Source organism: Canis lupus, chromosome 24, assembly GCF_048164855.1.
Source record: "Canis lupus baileyi chromosome 24, mCanLup2.hap1, whole genome shotgun sequence".
NCBI lineage: Eukaryota > Metazoa > Chordata > Mammalia > Carnivora > Canidae > Canis > Canis lupus.
In genome coordinates this window covers 15,811,532-15,834,053 of record NC_132861.1, presented here as the reverse complement: position 1 = coordinate 15,834,053, position 22,522 = coordinate 15,811,532, and the positions used below count along the sequence as shown (strand labels likewise).

The following is a 22,522-nucleotide window of genomic DNA, read 5'->3' as shown; positions in this document are numbered from 1 at the left end:
TAGCTTCTCTGTCAGTAGTTCTACCCCTGGTGATTACTGCAAGAAACAAAGAGCCTCAGTTCCTGTGTCACTAGAAAAGGGCAGTTCACTCAAGGGAAATAAAGAGACACTAGAAAGAAGAAGAGTTTCATTCATTTAGATGTGTTTTATTTTTATTAATGTTCATCAAGCATATGGTCCAGTTTAAGAAAACTTCAATGTGTACCAGTGGTCTTAAATCCTTTCCTTCCTTAAAAAGTGGAAGCACAATAAAATTAATCAGACTAAGTATTTCCTACTGTTTTCATCTCATCACTTATGCAAACAGGGGTCTTATAATAGTTGTAGTTTTCAATGAAGGGGTCCACTGAGGCTAGTCTGAAGGAAGACCAGACAGCCAACAAGAGATCTGTTTCTTAGGGTTAGGCTGGTAAATATCAAAATATCAACTTAATCACTGACAATGAGAAATAGAAGTTTAAAGTAAACAGTAATGAGTATCTGCATGTTCTCTTCCTATAAAGCTATGCAGACATTTTACATTTGAGAAGTTTACTTAGCATGAATTCAGAGCAAGGAAAAAAATGTTATAGACTGTCGTCATTCAGGCAAAATCTTGATGTATCTGTAAATCCTATTGAGATGTACCAATATAGTGGTGTTTCTGGGCCAGGGAAGCCCCTTGAGGCAGCCCTAAAGGTTCATTATTATAGGAATATATCAAGTAACCCTAATTTAGGCTTTATTGCTGGAAAAGCCCCCTTATGAGGGCCCTGTTGTTTCTTTATGCCAACTAAGTTCCTATCAAGACATGGTGTAGAAGCCATGCTGTCTTTCTATGGAGTCTTTAAGTATTTGTGCTTTGATTAGTTTTGTTTTGATGTGTAAAGCTATAACTTCATCATCCAAGTGGGTTTTGCATTAAAAGTAACAAATATCCAAAAAGCATTAAACAATCATGATGCTTTGAAATAATAAGGAATCAGTCTCCTAGATTCATTTCTCCCTAATGTTTAATGTTTGTTTTTACACTGTTAAAAAGAAAACACTTAATTCCCCTACAAAATGTGTAAGAGGTGTCTGATACTATGTTTGTCATGTGAGATAAGATTTCATATTTTTAAAATGTTGTTGCTTTTGTAATTATGTTTACTATTTGCCATCTAATGGGATGTTGTAAAAGCAATTATACTTCTTAATTTGGGTGCTTCTTAAATAAACATAAGCCACTAATAGAGCAAGAATACTTCGTTTGACTACAGCTTTTCATTTTTCTCAGCTTTTATTTTTAGGCATATTATTGCAGAAGATGAAATCTATGATCAGAATTCTTTCTGGAATCAAAGCTATGTAAATTCAAATCTCCTTTTTGCTATTCACTATCTGTGTGAGTTTAGTAAAATTACTTAATTCCTCTCTTAGTTTATCTATCTGTAAGTAGTAGTACTTACCATCACCTTCTCCATTGAGTTATTTGTTTTAGTTATGTGAAGTAATGAGAAGAAATGTTCAAGCTTGTAGCTGGTCTCAATGAATTCTCAAAAAATAATAGGTGTGTGCATGTGTGTTTTAAGAAGAATGCATCCCTGGGATCCCTGGGTGGTGCAGCAGTTTAGCACCTGCCTTTGGCCCAGGGTGCGATCCTGGAGACCCGGGATCGAATCCCACGTCGGGCTCCCGGAGCATTGAGCCTGTTTCTCCCTCTGCCTATGTCTCTGCCTCTCTCTCTCACTGTGTGCCTATCATAAATAAATAAAAATAAAAAAATAAAGTTGTTTTAAAAAAAAGAAGACTGCATTCCTAAAGATGTTTGCATACCTGCTATCCTCATTCTAACTCTTTATCACTGAGTTCAGAAATTTAAGGGGAATGGATGATAGATGAAACATTTGTTCTTATCTGAGTGAATTATACACTGTATGCAAGTGATCACATTATATATTCTAGAACTCTGCAGTTGAGGACATGTACCTGGCCCAGCAAAGTGCACATAGCCAAGTTAGCCAATATGCCTCCGTCTCATACTAGGTGGGAGGGTGAAATACTATGTTTGCAGGTTAGTGTGGTTCTCATTCCCTCAGGAGTTGGGGATTTGGAGGCTTGCTCCTCATTCTATCTTAAAGAAAAGTACTCATCATTTTTCAGTGTATCCTGATTGTGTGACTTTCTGAGTCCTTTACATAAGTGAATCTTGATGATTTACCCAAATTGTATCCATGTCTGGTCTTTCTGTCCATTCACTCTGGTTGATACAATGGTCGGTTGTGTTCTATTCTTTTTTTTTTTTTAATTTTTTTTCAATTTTCATTTATTTATGATAGAGAGAGAGAGAGAGGCAGAGACACAGGCAGAGGGATAAGCAGGCTCCATGCACCGGGATGCCGGATGTGGGATTCGATCCCCGGTCTCCAGGATCGCGCCCTGGGCCAAAGGCAGGCGCCAAACCGCTGCGCCACCCAGGGATCCCGGTTGTGTTCTATTCTTTGTAATCCCTTCATTGAACACTGGATTCTTATGAGGTGAAATAGATAGCACTTTTTTCTTCACAGTTACCCTTCTAGGTGGCTTTGTTGGCTTTCCCTTTACCTCTTGACAACTTTGTACCTATTATTCTGGGTTTTAGAAAAATAAGATTTTTAGGAATCTGAGTTCAATCTCACATAAATTTACCCCTTAATCCTATTCAAAGCTTCTTTTTCCCCATACCCCCCAGGTTTGATAATAGTGGGTTTGGAGGTGGGGACAGAAGTGAGGGGAATCTGTTTTGCCAAGTTTGTTTCACTTTCTCCCTGCTTGCTTACTAGCCTTTGCTCCTTGGAAGTCGGGTCTCAGATTCTTGTGTGGCAGATTCCCAAATGCCCCTCTGTCTCCCTTGGGCACTCAGGGAGTTAACCATTCCTCCATCCTCTGGGACTTCCAGATCTTCTCAGTTCTCTGAAATAAGTGTAACCCTCTCCAGTTCATTTCTTATGAGCTAGCTGTTGCTTTCTGATATACTTGAGGTCTGGCTATTCCTTTTCTTCTAGACTTACTTCAAACTTCTCTGTATTCCAGGCTTGTCTCCCATGTCTCAATAACAAGACTACCAACTCTGTCTTCCCGTGTCTCCCCCACATACATACACACTTGTGCTTAACCTACTTTGAGAGGGTTTCTATTCTTTGTAACCAAAAGAGGTCTAACCAGGCTATGGGAAAACTAATCAAACAGAATTGGAGAGGTTGAGGGAAATTTTGTCCTTGTTATGGAACAGTCATATGAATGTATTACTGCTTCATAACAGTGGACACTGGGTCCTTCAGATATAGTGACTTGTTTCCTTAAAATATGAGAATAAGTGCAGTCACATTCTCCCTCTTTGGCTCCCGTGTTTTTGAAACTAGAACCTGACTGTGCCCTCAGCTAATCTAATCAATTAAATAATGATTAGATAACAAGTTATTTTGTTGTTGCCTTTATCACTATATTCTGGTCCTATAGATAGTCCTTTGGTCTTGGTTCATTTTGGATATTTCCTGTTTCTTCAGTAGCACATATAACATTTATCTTTTAGTGTGGGTTCCTACTTAAATTGGTATATTAAATTTAGCTATGAATAACAGAGACCCAACTATGATGACTTAACACAGAAGATGATTTTTCTTTAATTTAAAAGAAGTCTGAAGGGGCGCCTGGGTGGCTTAGTTGGTTTAGGGTCTGCCTTTAGCTCAGATTGTGATCCTAGGGTCCTGGGATGAAGCCCCACGTGGGCTCTCTGCTCAGTGTGGAATCTGCTTCTCCTTCTCCCCCTGCCCCTCCCTCCTCTTGTGCTCAGTCTGTCTGTTTGTCTCTCAAATAAATAAATAAATAAAATCTTTTAAAAAAATTAAAAGAAGTCTAAAGGCAAGCAAACCATGGCTGGTATGGTGACTCTATACTATTTTTCTGCTATACCTTCCCACTCACCCTTCTGCTACACCCAACACCCACCTCCTAAGACTTTCATTCTTAAGGTCTTCACAGACCAGGATGGCTATCCATGACCTAGCCATGTGTCTAAGTCCCAGGCAGCAGGAAAGAAGGAGGAGAATGGTAAAAGGGATATATGGTAGCTACTCCTTTAAATGAGTCATACTCATACCTGGGGTGAATCTCAAGTCTTCCTCTACACTCAACTGGCCACAGTTGAATAAATGTATGCCAGGTAAATAAATGTATGCCACTTTGAACAAAATTGGGATTTTTTTTTTAAGGGAAAAGGGAAGCATGAAAATTAATGACAACAAGGTAGCTTCCCTTATTTATTTTATGCCGACATTGCCAAGATTCTTTTCCTGACCTTATTCTTATACAATATCATTATCAGGTCATGAAAACCACCTTTTCGAGTCCCATAACCCACACCCACCAAAAGGAAGGACATAATTTCAAAACAAATGACCATATTTAAAATTAAATATAATTAGCTTCAGGCTGCCTGGTTATTAGTTCAGTCAATAATAGGTCATGTGGGAAAAAAAAATAGGTCATGTGACTCTTGATCTTGGGTTTGGGAGTTCGAGGTCCATGTCAGTATAGAGATTACTTAAAAAAAATAAAATCTTGGGACACCTGGGTGGCTCAGTGGTTGAGCGTCTGCTTTCGGCTCAGGACGTGATCCCAGAATCCGGGATCAGGTCCTGCATCAGGCTCCTGCATGGAGTCGGCTTCTCTTCCCTCTGCCTATGTCTCTGCCTCTCTCTGTATCTCTCATGAATAAATAAAATCTTTAAAAAAATAAAATCCTTAAAATAAATACATATAATTAGCTTCATGTAAAACTTCCTGTATTGCTTTTTTTTTTTTTTTGATTTTTTGGGTGATAGGTAAAAGCTATATCAGGAAACAGATCATTGCTGTTCTGATCTACTGTTGGAAACTTTTGTTTTAGCTTTGGACTCCGACTTATTTTGAAAAATTTCAAACCTGTAGAGTAGTTGAGAGAGCAGTACAATGAACACCCATATATCTTTCTTGTAGAGTCACCATTTATTGACATTTTGTCACAGTTTCATTGATCTATCTCTCCATAAATTTTGTTGTTATTAGATCTTTTGAAAATTTAATAGGATTTTTAAAAAGGAAGGACACTACCTAAATCTTTAAAGTTAATAGATTCCCAGGAATCTATTATTCAAGATAGGAATCTATAAATTCAAGACAGAGGTCAACTGCTTATACATAGGCTCTAAATTATAAATTCTCTCTTGGTTATTTCAGAGGATCAGACCATAAATATTGCAGATCCTCTTAAACAGACTTACAATTCCAACTTCCTTTCTATGTTAGAGCCTCTCAAATGATACTTCTCAAAGAGTTATCCTGATCTGAACATACCATGGAAACAAACCTTTTTAGACATTTTAATGCAAGTCGAAATTAAATTGTTTTTTACAGGGCAGCCCCGGTGGCTCAGAGGTTTAGTGCCTCCTTCAGTCCAGGGCATGATCCTGGACACCCAGGATCGAGTCCCAAGTCAGGCTCCCTGCATGGAGCCTGCTTCTCCCTCTGCCTGTGTCTCTGCCTCTCTCTCTCTGTGTCTCTCTCATGAATAAATTAATAAAATCTTTTTAAAAAAAGTTTTTACAGTGCTATTGCCTTTCAGATAATTCAGTTTATGACATCAACAATGTCACCATACAGCCAGTAAATCAGCAAAAGATGGGGTTTCTTAGCATGATTCTCGTAATATAAAAAACAAGGGGAAGCAAGATGATTTGCTATGTAATTTAGAATCTGAATCATTTGCTTCATCTATGGAAAGCAGTAATTCATAGAATTGATACATGGGTTCAGGTCCCACAATGTCAAAGAGGAATATTTGAAACATCCTTTAGAATAGGATATGTACGCTAAATAAGAATGGTTAAGCCAAATTCCAGTGCTCTATGGTTTTGCCTGGCTGCATAGGCTTTCGGCTTAAATAGGCATGAAGCTTATATTGACATTTTACTATCAGGCTTCCCATTGAATAAACAAACAACTGGCTTATAGAAACTGCTTTCTTTGGAGATTTATTTCTGTAGAAGAAAGGATGAAAAGTGTTTTCTTTTTTGCTAATAGGACAAACAGAAGAAGGTATATGAAAAAAGGTCTTTCAGGTCCAGTCTCGCACTCAGTGTATCTAGGGCCATGTAATAGATGGTAACACTACTATTTGTTAAGTGGTCCACTATCTATCTCAGTAGTGCTCCTCTCTGTAGCATCTTGGAGGTTACTGCTGCATAATTTAAACTTGTATCTGCCAGGTGGCTCAGTGGTTGAGTGCCTGCCTTTGGCTCAGGTCATGATCCCAGGGTCTTAGGATTAAGTCCTGCAACAGGATCCCCATGGGGAACCTGCTTCTCCCTCTGCCTATGTCTCTGCCTCCCTCTCTGTGTCTCTCATGAATAAATAAATAAAATCTTTAAAATAAACAAACTTGTATCTGCCAGATACAAGAAACGCTGTACTAAAACTTTTGTAAAGTTAAAAGAATGATTTGCTTGTCAATTTGAGTGGCTTCCCCAAAACTTAAACTTTTATCTACATCAGATTTCTCACTATTTTCCTTTATAAACTTACTTTTATTTTATTCACTTAGTTTTTTGAAGGTAGACTCCACACCCAACATGGGGCTTGAATTCAAACTGTGAGATCAAGAGTTGCATGCTCTACCAACTAAGCCAGTCAGGGGTCCCATATAAACTTATTTTTAAAACTGTTTTTTAAGCAGGGGTTGTTGGGAAGATGGCAGAGTAGGAGGATCTTGGGCTTACCTAGTGTGGCATGGCCACCTAGAGAACACCTGCATTGACACAAATGACCCAGAAAGCAACCCAAAGACTGGAAGAACAGACTCTCCACAGACACAAACAAGAGGCCACAAGAAACAGATCCATCTCCTCTGACACACTCTTGGCAAAATCCCATCAAAGCAGTGCCACAAGCCTGGCAGTGTGCAGGCATCCCAGACAAAGGCCAACACCACTCCAAAGTGAGTCTTGCTCTAGGGAGAAGGGAAGATAACAAAACACCAGTCTTTCTGCGACCCCAGCAGTGGGTTAGGGGCAGGCAGCTACTCTAACTGCACACCCTATCCACTAATAAAAGCTTCTCAGGGGACAACACAGGGAAAGTGCCCTGCAGTTTGGTGCTACTTTACCTCTGGCAAACATCTGGTCTGACTTAACTCATCCAAGGCAGCCCCAGACGGCCCCATTAACATCAGACACCGGACTCCACCCACAATAGGCAGAGAGCCATCACAGATTGTACTGACAGCAAAAAAAAAAGCTTGGCCACAACAATAGGACACCCCTGTAGCAACATACATAGGAGACATCCTCAAAGCACCATTTTCTGGTAAAAAGGAGACATTGCACTGTGGGGCACTACAGGACCTCTTTTTCATAAAGCCACTACTTTCAAGTGCAGGAGACATAGCTGACTTTCCTAACACATAGAGACACAGAAACAGACAAAATGAGGAGACAGAGGAATATGTCCCAAATGAAAGAGTAGAACAAAATCACAGCAAAAGATCTAAACAAAATGGAGATAAGTAATAAGTCTGATAGTGATTTATTTATTTATTTATTTATGATAGTGGATTTAAAGTAATTCTCATAAAGACACTTGGTAGAATTGAGAAAGGAATACAGGATCTCCATGAGACCCTCCACAAAGAGATAGGAGACCTAAAAAAGAACCAATTAGAGATAATGAACTCATTAAGTGAAATTAAAAATAGACTACCTGGAATAAATAGTGAACTAGAGGAAGTAGAAGAATGGATCAGCAACCTGGAAGACAGAGTAATGGAAAGTAATCAAGCTGAGCAGATGAGGGGAAAAAATATGCAAAATGAGAACAGACCCAGGGAACTCAGTGACAATGTCAGACACAATAGTCACATGATAGGGAGAGAGAGAAGGGAGAGGGGGGAGAGAGAGAGAGAGAGAGAGAGAGAGAGAGAGAAAGTAAAGGGGGCAGAATATTTATTTGAATAAATAATAGCTGAAAACTTCCTGAATCTGGGGAAGGAAAGAGAAATCTGGATCCAGGAGGCACAGAGAGCCCACAAACAAAACCAAATCAAAGAGGTCTGCACCAAGACATAAAGTAAATAAGATGGCAAAAAGTAGTGATAAAGAAAGAATTTTAAAAGCAGCAAGAGAAAGGAAAGCAGTTACTTACAAGGGAAACCCCATAAGAGTATCAGTGGATTTTTCAGCAGAAACTTTATAGGCCAGAAGAGAGCGGCATGATATATTGAAAGTGCTAAAAGGAAAAAAATCTGCAGCAAAGAATACTCTATCCAGTAAGGTTTTCATTCAGAATAGAAAGATAAACTTTCTCAGAAAAACATAAGTTAAAGGGATTCATGACCAGGAACAAAAACAGCCACATCCTGGTCACACATGATGCCATTGGTCTGTGGGTCCCAAAGTCACAGTCCAGCTGCCCTCCTGCCTGAGTCAGCATGCACTGCCAGCTAGCTACCTGCTCAATGTCAAGTCAACACATCTTCACCTCAAATCAATACGGACTCAAACTGACACTCTTTCCCTCAAATTCCAGCCCTGGTGCTCAAATCTGTCCACAAAAGTGGCCATAATGATGACAGTATAGAATGAAGCAACTGGAATAGTGACACTAATTCTGTGGAATATATAACAGATAAAAGGAGTGTTCTAGGCTGAGAACATCTCCAACAAACACATCAAAGAACATAGAGCGTGATCTTGGTTACGAAAAAAAACGAGCCTGGGGAAAATAAAACAAGATGAAATCAGAGAGACAAACCATACGAGACTTAAACATAGGAAACAAACTGAGGGTTTCTGGAGGGGAAGTGGTGGGGAATGAGGTAACTGGGTGATGGGCATTAAGGAGGGCAGGTGATGTACTGAGCACTGGGTGTTACAGAAGACTGATGAATCACTCAACTCTACCTCTGAAACAATACACTACATGTTAATTAATTGAATTTAAATTAAAAAAAGAAATCTCCCCACCCAAAATAAATAAAACTGTTTTAGATTTACAGAATGATTACAAAGATAATTCCTATATAGCCCACATCAGTTTCCCCTATTTTTTTTTAAAGATTTTATTTATTTATTTGAGAGAGTGAGAACTAGAGAGATCACAGAGGGAGAGGCAGAAGCTCACTCACCACTGAGCAGAGAGCCCAATGTGAGGCTTGATCCCCAGAACCCTGAGATCATGACCCCAGCTAAAGGCAGCCACCCAACCAACTGAGCCTCCCAGGTGCCCCTAGTTTCCCCTATTATGAACAAAAGTAGTCCCTACTACATTTTTGCACACTCTTTCCATCCAGATAATCTTACGCGTTTTGTTAATAATATATAAATTGCACGTGCCAGGCATTTTGATCTTACAAATTTTATGCTGGTCTGGTATTCTTCAAAAGTTTTGGAAAGAATGGAATTAAAAGATGTAGGGAGCCATATTTTACCTTCCTCCAAAACTCATCTGGTTCTTTTTTTTTCCCCCAGGCAAAAGTACCCTAGATTTCCTCTCTAGTCCTCTTATTGACCATCTTATTAGTCATCACTAATAGCATTCTCTAGATCATTGAAGATCTAAAACCCTCAATATTTTTTTTCTCCTCCTGTTCAATCATTATGAAATTTTTTTCTACCATAGTTCAAATGTCTCCTTTTAAATTATTCTTATGGTAACCTCCATATTTAAAATGCTAATTAGTTTCTTAATTAAACAAATACAGAGGTGATGTATAAGTGCTTAGACTGCCATAACAAAATACCACAGACCGGGTGGCTTAAACAACAAAAATTTACTTCTCACGATTTTGGAAGCTAAGAAGTTCGAGATCAAGGTGCCCATCAGCTCTTTTCTTAAGAAGGATGCCTTTGGGATCCCTGGGTGGCGCAGCGGTTTGGCGCCTGCCTTTGGCCCAGGGCGCGATCCTGGAGACCCGGGATCGAATCCCACATTGGGCTTCCGGTGCATGGAGCCTGCTTCTCCCTCTGCCTATGTCTCTGCCTCTCTCTCTCTCTCTCTCTCTCTGTGACTATCATAAATAATAAATAAATAAATAAATAAATAAAAAGAAGGATGCCTTTTAGCTGTCTCCTCGGAAGTGGAGAAACAAAGAGTTCTCTGATGTCTCTTCTCACAAGGGAATTAATCCCATCATGAGGACCCCACCCTCATGACCTCATCTAAACCTGTTTACCTCCCACAGGCCCTACTTTCAAATACCATCACATTGGCGGTTAAGGCTTTAACACAGGCATTTTGGAGGGATACAGTTCAGCCTACGGAGGCAGCAATGCCTGTCCAACCTCAACGCCGGAGAAAGAGCTGCATTACGAGGCGTCGTGAGAGGTGAGCTTAGAAATGTTTGCCATATGGAGGGTGAGTGCCAGAATAGTGTTCCATCAAGGCAGTGCAATGGTGAGAGTTATGTTTTAGGAAAGCAACTCTGGTGGTTGCTTAGGGGATGAATTTTATTGGAAGAAATCACAGACCGGAAAACCCATTTGCGGGAGAAATGTAATAATCCCTGAAGGAAAAACAAAGACCCACATTATCACAGTACCTCAAGTGCACCACTGACACGGGAATCTCTTCCTTAAATCTACATTTTTCTTATCTTTAAGGGTTGCTCACGGAACCCTTGAATTCCACACTATCCTGTGCTTGTTTCTGTACTTCTCCCTTCCACCTTGCAGCTGCTCTAGCAGGTAGCAGAGAGGTGTCAGCAACGCCAAGCCCAAGGCCAGAAGACAGCCACGACGGGGGGCGGGGGGACACCTCCCGCGACCGGCCGGGCTCCCCAACACTACCCCGCGGGACACGCCGCAGCACCTCGAGCTTGAGCACGTCCTCGGACTTCCAGGGGTTTGCGCAGCACCCCGCCCCCCAGAGGCCGCTCTTTGAGCCTTCCTGTGCCTAACGGGCTCCGAACACCGCGGAGCGCGTGAATGAATGATTATCGATCGGTTTCCGGACCGTCAGGGCGCAGACAGCTCCCCGTCCGTCTCCGGGAAGAGACTGGGCTCGGACTGCTCAATCGGGCCTTCCCCGCTCTGGGATTCCGCGCATCCCCGGTAGCAGTAAGGACAGAGGCAACAGAGGTCCAGCAGCCATAAAGTACAGATTGCGCCAACGCATATGCAATTCAGAGCTGAAGGAAACGGCTGGGCTCGTGTCTAACGCAGAGCGCCCACCTTGGCCGGGAGCCGGCGGCGCGCCCGGAAGGCGGCGTCCCGGGATGCCCCGCGCGGCGCGCCGGCCCTCCCAGAACGCCCTGCGCGGCGCGCCCACCCGCTCCCATCCCAGGGTGCCTTGCGCGGCGGGCTCGCTCCCGGCGGGCTCCGCGCGCGCGGCGGGCGCCGAACGTGCTCTCGGGTGGTTGCCCCACCCACTTGGGCCTTGTCTCGTCCGCGGCCGGGGCTTGAAGTTCCCGCCAGGTCGCGCCTGGGCCAGAGCGATGCTGCCCGGCCGGCCTCGGCTTTGAGAGAGGAGCGTCCCGCACCCCTTGCCGCTCGCCGACGGCGCCGAGCCTCCGCAGCCATGTCCACGGGCTTCTCCTTCGGGACCGGCACGCTGGGCTCCGGTACCGTAGCCGCCGGCGGGAGCGGCGCAGGCGGCGGGTTCTCCTTCGGGACCGGGGCGTCTAGGTAACCGCCCTTCCTCAGCTTCCCGGCCCGGGGTGGGCGGGCCCGTCCCTCTCCCCTCCCGCTGGCTTCCGTGCGGCGGCCCGGGCGGGCTCCGGGCTGGGAGGCCCCCGCGTCCACGCGCGTCCCCGCGGGTCCCCGCCGCATCCGCACCCGGTGTCCACCGCCCGGGCTCTGGCTGCGGGAAGGGCCTGGGGTCTCCCGCCGAGCCCGCGCAGCGCGGTCCGGCAGTCTCAGGCAGAGGCGTGTGAACGGCATCCTGGCTTACTCGGGGCGTGCGGCACACGACGATTCCTAGAACATTTCAAGGAGGGCAGTTAGAAGTTTACCTCTGGTGATTCAGTTCCCGTAGCGGGGTGTAGGTAGGGTCTTGGACATCCCAGCGCTTTAATGATTTCGTGGTATTTTAAACGAGCTCGAACCTTCGTACCTCACGAAGGTACGAAGGTTCCTTTCTTGCTGTTCTTTCCTGTTTTAAGTAAGTCTTGCAGCATTCACTGGTGGTAATTTTGGACATTTTGTGCAAATTAGCATACGTGAGAGCCGTGTCGTGATGACTCCCATGGTCTTCTGCTGATACCGAAAAAAATGTCGGTAGCATATTTATCGTTTTTGTGCAACCTGCTGAACCACCGCTTCGGGCGGTGCCGACGTACGTACAGCTAGCGGAGGTCCAGAAAGAGTCCGTGAGAAGAGCTGAAAGTCAGCTTCGTGGTGAGAGATTGCATCTTTAGAATTCAGTCTTTTAGAGATAGAGGTGGAGCTCATTAAATCAAGAGGTGTGCACAGAAAGTGTTTCAAGGTATCGCCTGAAGCTTAAGGGATATGATTGCAGATTAAAAAGGCAAAAATACCTTTGTTGTTTTAAGGCGGGGGGGCAGAGACTACATAGTCAAGTAAAAAATCTGGGGATTTCCTTTAACATCCACTTGTGGATCCCTCTGCACCCTAATTAACAAGGCCTGATAATTGACTTCCCATTGGTTTTGCTCCCAGGGCCACCACCCTGTTTCAAGCTTGTGTCATTCATGGACAGATATTTATTGAACACACTCCTGTGTGCTAGACTCTGTCTTAGGTGATGAGATAAATTAGGGTCCTGCTCTCCTTAAGCTTACATTCTTATGAAAACACTTAGGATATCTTCCAGGTTTTCATCCAGTAACCCTTCTCGTATTTGATGACAACTGTTTCTCATCTCCTGCTTTGATTAATTCAGTGGAGATGTCAGTCTTTTTTTTTTTTTTTTTTTTTACCACATTATAGTCAGAGTCACTTTTTAAAATTCCCATTGCCTACCTTTCATGATTTTTCATTATCCTTGGAATGAAGTAAAAATACATCTTACCATTACACATAAAACCCAAATATTCTGGAATCTCTTCAGACTCACTCTAAGCCCATCTCCTCCTTTCAGTTTGCTCCAATTCAGTAATACAGAGCTTCTATGAAAAAAATAATTTTACATCATTATCCAGTACAAAGAAATAACTGAAACAGAGTTTCAAAGAAAGATATTTACCCTTACTTTATGTGATGCACCTTGATATTTCCTGTTCTGTTCCATTTTATTTTTTAAAATGCTGATTGTGATTGGCTACATTGATCTTATATTCCTAATGGCTCTTAATCTTAGGTTGAAAAATGCTGCTGTAGCAACTAGTGCATTTTCTCAGTTTCTCAGCTGGGCTTGGCCAAACCGCTTCCCATTTGGGGGCAGGTCCCACTGATTGGAATTCTCCTCCCACCTCCTGCCTTACATACCAAGCTGGTGTATACTTCTGGGACTCACATGTTGACATCTCCAGAGAGGTCTCTAGATCTGCAAATGTAGAGGAGGTTTCCATCCTCATTGTACCTTGTAACATAGTACCTATCACAGTTGTATCAGTTTACTGTGTTTTTTGTAGACTTACTTTCTGATCCCAGCGATAGAATGGAAGCTCCATGACAGCGAATACCTTTTCGTACTGTTTTTTTCTGGAGACACAGTGGAGCTCAGTACACATTTTTTGAGAGAATGAATGATTGGTTAATCTCTTTCTCTCTGACTGGAAACTTCCTGACGTCAGAATCTGAGTCTTATTTACCACTCCATTCTCAATCCCTATGACAGCTCCTGTGGAGAGGACTTTAATAAATATTTGTTGAATGAGTAAAAGATTTATTAGTGATCAGCTATAAACATGTACATAGTCTTCGGAAGGGCTTAGATAAGGGGTGCCTGCTTCAGTCAGAACAACATGCAACTCTTGATCTCTGGATGGTGAGTTCAAGCCCCATGCCGGGTGTAGAGGTTACTTAAATAAAATTTAAAAAACAAAAATTTGGGCAGCCCTGATGGCGCAGCGGTTTAGTGCCGTCTGCGGCTCAGGGTGTGATCCTGGGGACCTGGGGTCGAGTTCCACATCGGGCTCCTTGCAGGGAGCCTGCTTCTCCCTCTGCCTGTGTCTCTGCTTCTCTCTCTCTTTATGTGTCTCTCATGAATAAATAAATAAAAAATCTAAAAAATAAAAAAATAAAAATAAATAAACAAAAATTTTAGAAGGGCTTAGATAAATGAAAGGAAAGACAGTCTAACACTTGTCTGGTGGAATACTGGTTTGGAGACCTAACTGCCCCAAGTGCCATCTGGTGATTTGGTCTCTTAAGTAAATCATTTTAGCGAAGTTACTCCCCATGCCTCAGTTCCCACATCTGGAAAAGGGATATATTTATCTCACTGAGTTGTTGAATGAGGTAAAGCGTATAGAGTACTTAGCATCATATCTGGCACTTGGTAAGTGTTCAATAAATGTTACTTTTTAAGTCCACATTAGGGCATGCTGGAGAAGTTAAAACCTTATTCCTGACCTGCTGGAGTCAACTTGGCTTTTCTGTAACACATTCTGATGAGTTATTGGCAGATAATAGTGGGTTGAGGCAAAAATTGTTCCTGTCTGGGGGTACCTTTTGTTAAAATAAGTAAATTTCTCTGCCACAGAGGAAGTTCTCTTTTGCTTTTCTAATACCACTTTGATGTATTTCTTTGGTAATGTTTTCACCTTTAGTTATGAAACACTTCATAGTGTCTTCAGTTATCTTAAGTTGTCAAGAAATTTTAGGTATTTTAATTGTCTAAAAATACATAATTTAACTGTACATCTTTTGTATATTTGTGGAATAGCAGTAAAACCAAATGGGATCAGTGAATTATTTGGGAGGAAGGAGAGCATAATAAACATTTTCTTAATTTGGGGTCTTCAGAATTTGCCAGTGTTTATTAAAATACCCTTTTAATTCAGTTGATTAAGTGTTTAAAGATTTGTGCTTTGTTGGTGAGACCTTGTAGCCTTGTCCTGCTAACCCTCTGTACTTCACACACCTATTATGCTCATAGAGCTTGTTTTAAAATAAGTGATAAACTTAGGGTATGCTCCCTTTTTTCCCCTCCTACTCAGTTTTGATGACTGATTCAGGTTCTGTTCTCACAGTGCTTGGCTGGCATAATACCTTGTATATAATGTGTTTAATTGAATTTATAAGTGTTCCTAATGACGAAAGTAGTAACAACATTTATTAAGTGAATTCATCATGCATAATCTCTTAATCTATTGCAAAACATCTGTTAAGTGGGCACTATTATTCCCATTTTGCACACGAGGAATTAGAGGATGAAAAAGGCTAAGTGATGTAACACAGGACCCAGGACATTGGGGAGCTGGTACTGGAACACTGCTGCCTCCTTAAGTTGAAATGTCTCAGACTTTTAAGCTTTTTAAAATTGATCTTGGCTTCTCTTATGGAGATTGTGTCTGTATGGAAGAGCAGGCCGACCTAATAAAGAAACCTATGTAGGATGAATGGATCTCCCATTATGTTATGTGTTGTTATAATCTCTCTTGACTCTTCCACACAATTTTTGGAGTGTCAAATTGTCAAGAATTTTTATTTTTATAATTTGCTCTCCCACTGTAGATAGCAAATATGAGTCCCTGAGTTTTGATGAGAACAGTTGAAAGTTGTGAACTTTGTTCACATCAGTTGTTATTATCAGCTGTTCTTTTTAAGCTTTCAAAAACTCTAAAGTGTATTTCTGCTGATGAACACATAATCTGGATAGAGGGTAATCTTACTTTGCATTTTACTCTTGCCAGGTTATGTTTAGTCGTCTTCCTCTTCCCACCCCTACTCCAGTTCTTATTGCTGTTTTGGTGGCAAGAAAAGTAACTGCAACCCCCTCTTCCCCCACCCTACTCCATGAATATGGTGATAAGTAACAGAGAGGTGGCAAAGGGAATTTAGGATAACTTTTCTATTTCTGAGTATGTTTTATTTTTCCTCATATCATTAGTAGTTGGGGAAGAACAGGTGAATTTAGAGATATAAACTGTACATGAGTCATTTAAAGGGAAAATGACCTACATTCATAGGATTTCCTTGTGGCCATATTAAAGTATGATAGCTTTCAATAAAACTTATGAAAGCAGTATATGTGTGATACTGTTTATGATTATTTGGGACCTGAAATCTTAATTGTTATGGATTATGCTTTTTTTGAAGACCAGTCTCATATTTTTTGAGACTAATTTTGTGTGTACTTATTTTAAAAGAGAACAGGAAAATATTTGAATTTGATTGCTTAAAAATAGTTAATCCCTTTTGTATTCTATGGAGATATATTAAATATGTTAAATGAAAGAAGGTACTTAATGGCTCTAGTAGACTTTTTTTGTGTTTTTTATAAACAAGCAACACTTCTGTGGGGCTCAATTTTGGAACTCTTGGAAGCACTGCAACTCCTGCAACTACATCTGCTCCTTCAGGTGGTTTTGGAACTGGGCTCTTTGGATCAAAACCTACCACTGGGTTCACTCTAGGAGGAACAAATACAGGTAAGGAGGATTGTCCCACTTGCAGGGAGTTGGTATGGGTATTCTTTTTTAAGTTCTCTTTTATAACTCTTTCCTTTACAAGGATTGTCATTGGCGACAGATCTAAAAAATGGTAAATAGTACGATGAAAAAATATAGAGGGATGTGGAATTAAGGGCCAGTGATAGGCCTAACATTGGTTATAATCTATTTTAATGTAAAGAAGGAAAGCACACATTTAGGGGTGCCTGGGTAGGTCAGTTGGTTAAGCATCCAACTCTTGATTTCTGCTCAGGTCATGATCTCATGGTCTTAGAATGAGCCCTGTTCAGGCTCAGTGGAAAGTCTCCTTAGATTCTATCTCTTCTCCTAGACCTCTGCCCTCCTCGCTTGTACACTCAAGCTCTCCCTCTAAAATAAATAAATAGGGTATCTAGGTGGCTCAGTTGGTTAAACATCTACCTTCTTCTCTGGGCATGATCCCAGGGTCCTCGGGGAGCCTGCTTCTCTCTCTCTGCTTCTGCTTCTCTCTCTTTCTCTCATGAAAAAAGAAATAAAATCTTAAAAAAAAATCTGAAAAAGGAAAATATATTTAAAGAAATAAGATCTCTCTTTGTTTAATAACTTTTTTTTGGAGTATACTTTGACAAAAGACATACCTCTTTAAATATAGTAAATTAATTTTTATGTTAGATTATATAATGCGGTGTTTTACCTTAGTGACGATAAGTTTACCAATTTGGACATTGATTAATTTGCATATGTAGGACCAGCAGATCCTGTCTTGCTATAACATAATTTACCTTCCTTAGAGATGTGTTAAGTTTTTGTATTATTAAAACAATTGTTTCAATGAGAAAAGGGCAAGAGGTCAAGTTTTCTGGTAGACGTTTCAATAATAAAATCCTGTTTGTTTTTTAATACTTGAAGATATTTTGTTACTAAAAATACCTTTCACTGGTGCTGCCGTTTAAAAAGTTTACTTCCTTGTTTACTCTTTTGTTCTCTACCCTCAGGGCCTCTTGGTCTCTGTTACTGCTTTTTGCATTGACCCTCTAGCTTTGAGTTGCAACTTTTCACAGCCACACATAGAAAATGAAAGAACTGCAGGAGTAAATAGACCAGCCAGTGAACTACTTGATACAATTCTGTGTGCCAGTGTTTGCTTGGAGTAGCTTTTTTTCCTCCTTGCCTAATGTTGTTATAAGCAGGAGTTGTTTGCATTTATAAATATTCCCTAATTTATCAAATTATATACAGCCTGTAATATTGAAAGCCAGTGCTATAGGAAGAACATTTGTATTAGTGGTTATGGTGGAGGATACTGGTTGTTGTAGTGTTATTACACTCTGAGGATGACTCCAAGTCTTGCCATTGTGATAAACCCCAAAATATGCCATCTTCCATTGACGATTAAATTTTATTTCTTTTTGTCCCCAGGAATAGCAACAACTATAACTACAGGATTAACTCTGGGTAAGAATTTTTGAGGAAAGATCCCAGAAAACCACAGGGTTTTCTACTCTTCTCTTAAATCTCACAGAGCTGGGGTATAGATCACAGACACTGACTCACCACATAACCTTTTGATATTGGAGTTTTTTTAAAAAGTCCATTACTTTTTAATTCAGAAAGAAACCTTGAATACAGAAATGGTTTTTCTGTAGAGATTTATTTCACATTGTATTTTGTAGTCATTGCGTCCTTTTGGGGGGGGGGGGGAAGCAACAAACTATGGGCCAGAAGTCTTGGAATTAAACCCTGCTTGTACCTCAAATCATTGTGAGGTCTTAGGTAGTCATGTATCTGGCAGCTTTTAGTTATCTATAAAATGAATGTATTGGACTAAAAAGTTTTTGGATTCCCTTCCAGCCCCAAAACATCATTGTTCGCTGTAGTGATATGCCAAAGAGGATGTGAGTGAGTAGGATGGCAGTTAATAATGTCAAAGGAAATGAATGAATGAAAGGACAGTGAGGAAACTCAGTTACAATTAAGTAAAATTAAGTAAAAAATTTAAATAAACTAAAGATGGTAGCCTTTCTTCATTTGGATGATACTCACCTGTTATTAGCAGAAAGCGTAACACATCTATTTACTACTAGAGATTTGGACAGGATTGGCTTCAGGGGGAAGCATTTGGATTCTCTTATTTTTCTGAGATTGTAGAACCTCTACAGGATTTTAAAGCACTGTATCCTGGCAGGAACTTCTGGTTGTGGTAAGGGCAATCCAGAAGTTTTAATTTCTGGCAGCTGCTTAGTGCTTTGAAGAGAAGCCAAAATGCAAGTCATTTATATATATATATATATATAATATATATATATATATATATATTATATATATATATAATTCTTTTAAGCAGCTACTACTTCCTGATTCTTGCCTTAGGTATACATAATACTTTGAACATTTCCTATTAGCTGTAGGTGTGGTGATGGTACTGATGGTGAGGATTGTACTGATAATGTCAAGAACTGCTGAGTTGCATGAACAAGGCATTGTTCATGGTTATGAGGTGAAGGTGATTTGCAGGTATAGTAATATGTTCTTATATGCTCTAACAGATAAATGAAAGGCACCAAGGAAGGCAGAGGAAGAAAAAAGCAGGAATTTATTTTGGGGACAGGAAACATTGCTGATGGAGGAGTGGAAAGGCCTAATCATAAAGGGATCCAGGGGAATAGGAAAAGTACTTGGTTCTTGGAGTTAGGATTCAGAAGTGGGAATAGTAGGGAGAGGGGAAGTGAGGAGTATGTTAGGACTAGATAGGAAAGGTGGTTGTGTGCCAGGCCTTTAGATGCTACTGTAGAGATAGTATAGAGCTAGTGAGAGCTTTCAGTCAGGGAGAATCACCAGGGTATTATTTTTTTTGTGTGTGTTTTCTTGTTTTCAAAGTAACTGAACTAATTCCAAGAACATATGTATTAAAGGTTAGGCTGATAGCACAGAAACAAATTAAGAGGTTATTATAATAGTTCTTGAGAGGGAGATGACCTGAGCTAAGGATTTTTGTTTTTGTTTTTAAAGATTTTATTATTCATGAGAGACATACAGAGAGAGACAGAGACACAGGCAGAGGGAGAAGCAGGCTCCCTACAGGGAGCCTGGTGTGACACTTGATCCCAGGACTCCCAGATCATGACCTGAGCCAAAGGCAGATACTCAACCACTGAGCATCCCGGTGCCCCTGAGCTAGTGTTTTTGCGGATGCTTGTACTCCAGGGATATTTCTGCAGTAGAATTGACACGATTTGTGACTAATAGAGTACAGGAGGAAGGGACCTCGGGGTCATATGGTTTCTGGCTTGAGCAACTGAGTGGACCATGGCAGGGGATTCAGGAAAGTATTTGTATAGAGAGATGTAGAGGTGCAGAGGGAAGAGATATCCAAGTAAAGCTAACCAATGGAGGCTCTGATAGGTGTACATTTAGACTCATGTTCCTGTAGTTGGAAATCTGCAGTTAGGAAGTATGGGAGCAGGCCTGGAGCTGTAGGCAGTATCATTTAAGAAGTGGATGGAAGAAGGAGATGGACAAAAGCAGTCTGAAAGGTGTGGTAGCAGGAGCTGACAGAAACAGAAGGAAGAGGAAGCAGTGGAGAATGGTTCAAATATTTTTGGAGGGGAGGAATATCTTTCTGCTAAGTATAGAGAAAGGAAGGATAAATGCTGTTTTGGGTAAATCCAGGGGTAGAACTAAAATTGGATTTTAATATTACCACATTGATTGGACTGATTTTTGCCTTTCTTAAATCACAGGGTCCTGTTTTAAGTATTCAGTATGATCTGGTCCCAACTTTTATGTTTTCCTCTTTCATACATATACAAATACATAAATCTTTCTTTTATCTACAAAAGTAGAATCACAAACTTTTAGGGATCCTAATCGAAACTGGTATAATACATACACAGTTATGGTAAAATAGGATTTGTCTGTTTGTTTGACCTAGGAACACCAGCCACTACGTCTACGTCTACAACAGGTTTCAGTTTAGGATTCACTAAACCTGCCGCATCTGCCACACCATTTGCTCTACCTATTACTTCTACCTCAGCTAGTGGTCTTACTCTTTCGTCTGCTCTGACATCAACTCCATCAGGTGAGGCAGAATGCAAAAAGTGACATTTTATGGTTGAATTTTATTTTGTTTTTGGCTCATGTATATAGATATCCACCTTTATTAAAGATAACTGATTTTGGAAAGTTTTTATTTCAATCATTCAGCAATTTTGACCTACTAAATGGCAGCTGGGGCCATCTTGGAAGTTGGTCTCTATTTACAGAGCAAAGCAGGGACCAGGTGAGAGGTAAAATGTAAAACTATTAATATCCACTTTGTTTTCAAGGAGTATTTTGATGACAAGAAAGGATAAGGAGTCTGTATAAACCTTGCCTGGCTTAGGATTCATTCCATTTTGAAGGCGAAATTGGTATCCTGGGTTGAAAACTCTTTATGACAATCCAGAATCAGTTACCTGATACCATTCTAGTATTACCCAGAACTCTTACACCTTTCACTAGCTTTTGCTTTGAAGGTACTATTTTTCTTTATTCTTAAGTATATATAATTTTATCTTTAGTGAGTAGTTTTTCCCAAGTGTGAATTTTATCATGGATATGAGGTTGGCTGATTTGTTTGTTTTTGGTTTTTTGTTGTTGTTGGACATGTTTTGTAGTTTTTCTGGTGTTCTTAGAAATGTTGTTTCCTTCTAAAGCCTTAAAATTTCACTTTTTATAGCATCTACAGGATTTACCCTAAATAATTTGGGTGGAACAACAGCCACAACTACTAGCTCCTCAACAAGCCTTTCCTTAGGTGGAGCCTTAGCTGGTTTGGGAGGTTCGCTTTTCCAGAGTTCAAATACAGCAACATCAGGTAATTGATGATATTCATTTTCCGAAATTGTAAATATTTATTTTAAAATTTACTTTGTATTTTGACCTTTTGAACAGATCACTTTGTCTCTTTAACCTGTATGTTTTTCGTTTAGTATGAAAACTGAATTATAAAATGTTTTCCATACATAATTGGACATCTTACACATTGTAGAATTGAATTTTTCTGCTTCCCAATATTGACTGACTAGATAAAGAAGCAAAGAAGGGCCTGTTGAAGGAGACTGTAGTAAACTATTCTAGAGAAACTTGTCTTTTTAAAAATGGCAGTTGCATAGTCTTGGATCATTGAGTATCTAAGTTCATTGTAAAACAACTTGACCTTGTAAGTCCTGGTTTTAAGAATGGCTTTCCATTACAGATAGACTGAAAGGGTATTAGCATGCTTTGAAGGCAAGGTTTTAGAACACCTGTATTAAATTCATTACAGTCAGGCAAAAAAGCCTAAAGTATCAGTTCTCTAGGCAGAGAATCTTTAATATTTTCTATCTTGGATTGATTTTTCATTTCATGCTTATTTTGAAATTAGTTTCATGTTAAGGATTCTCCAGATGTTTTGAATATTGGAAATAAATAATAGATTAAACATGATAGAATATATATAATGTAATACAATAATATAATGTAGCAGTGAGAAAAGCTTTCCTCTGCTATGAAAACATTGTGTAATGATCTCAGATAGCAATATAACATCAAGAATTTCTGTTTAACGATTTAGTTAGGAAAAATTAGTAAGATGTTGAAATCACAGAATTTCCAATAATACATATGTTTATTTGCAACAGCTATTTACTTTCAGAAGTTTTACTGAACACCTAATAGATGTCTAATACTTGGTTGTGTGGGAGAAATGGAGTATGGCCTGGTGTTTTAAACATAGGGTTCTTGCAGGTGCTCTATTCAGATACTAAATTTAATGAAGGAACTCTGGGCCAGTGAATGGGGAAAAAAGTTGGTGAAGATAACCTGTAAAAATTTGTAGTGTTCAAGTTTACATTGATCTTTCAAATATTTATCTTTGTCACTATTGTCTAACCTTGTAGGTATTCAAAATGTCCCTAACAACCAAATCTTTGGATGACTGTAACATACATTTCTTTGCAGGATAAGTACTTAAAC

At 40.2% G+C, this 22,522-nt stretch overlaps 1 protein-coding gene across 3 annotated transcripts in view; it reads left to right on the top strand.

The window, feature by feature from the left end:
* The first annotated feature begins 11,305 nt into the window (after positions 1-11,305).
* The window catches only part of NUP58 (nucleoporin 58), a 52,760-nt gene continuing 41,543 nt past the window's right edge, over positions 11,306-22,522 (top strand). For 2 of the 3 annotated variants that reach the window (XM_072795756.1, XM_072795753.1), the window contains exons 1-5: positions 11,362-11,654; positions 16,383-16,525; positions 17,945-17,980; positions 20,457-20,606; positions 21,246-21,383. In XM_072795756.1, coding sequence (XP_072651857.1) covers positions 11,548-11,654; positions 16,383-16,525; positions 17,945-17,980; positions 20,457-20,606; positions 21,246-21,383 — 574 coding nt within the window. In that variant the 5' untranslated portion in view covers positions 11,362-11,547. Of the gene's footprint in view, positions 11,655-16,382; positions 16,526-17,944; positions 17,981-20,456; positions 20,607-21,245; positions 21,384-22,522 lie in introns of all 3 variants that reach the window. The other variant, XM_072795755.1, reaches the window with a different exon arrangement.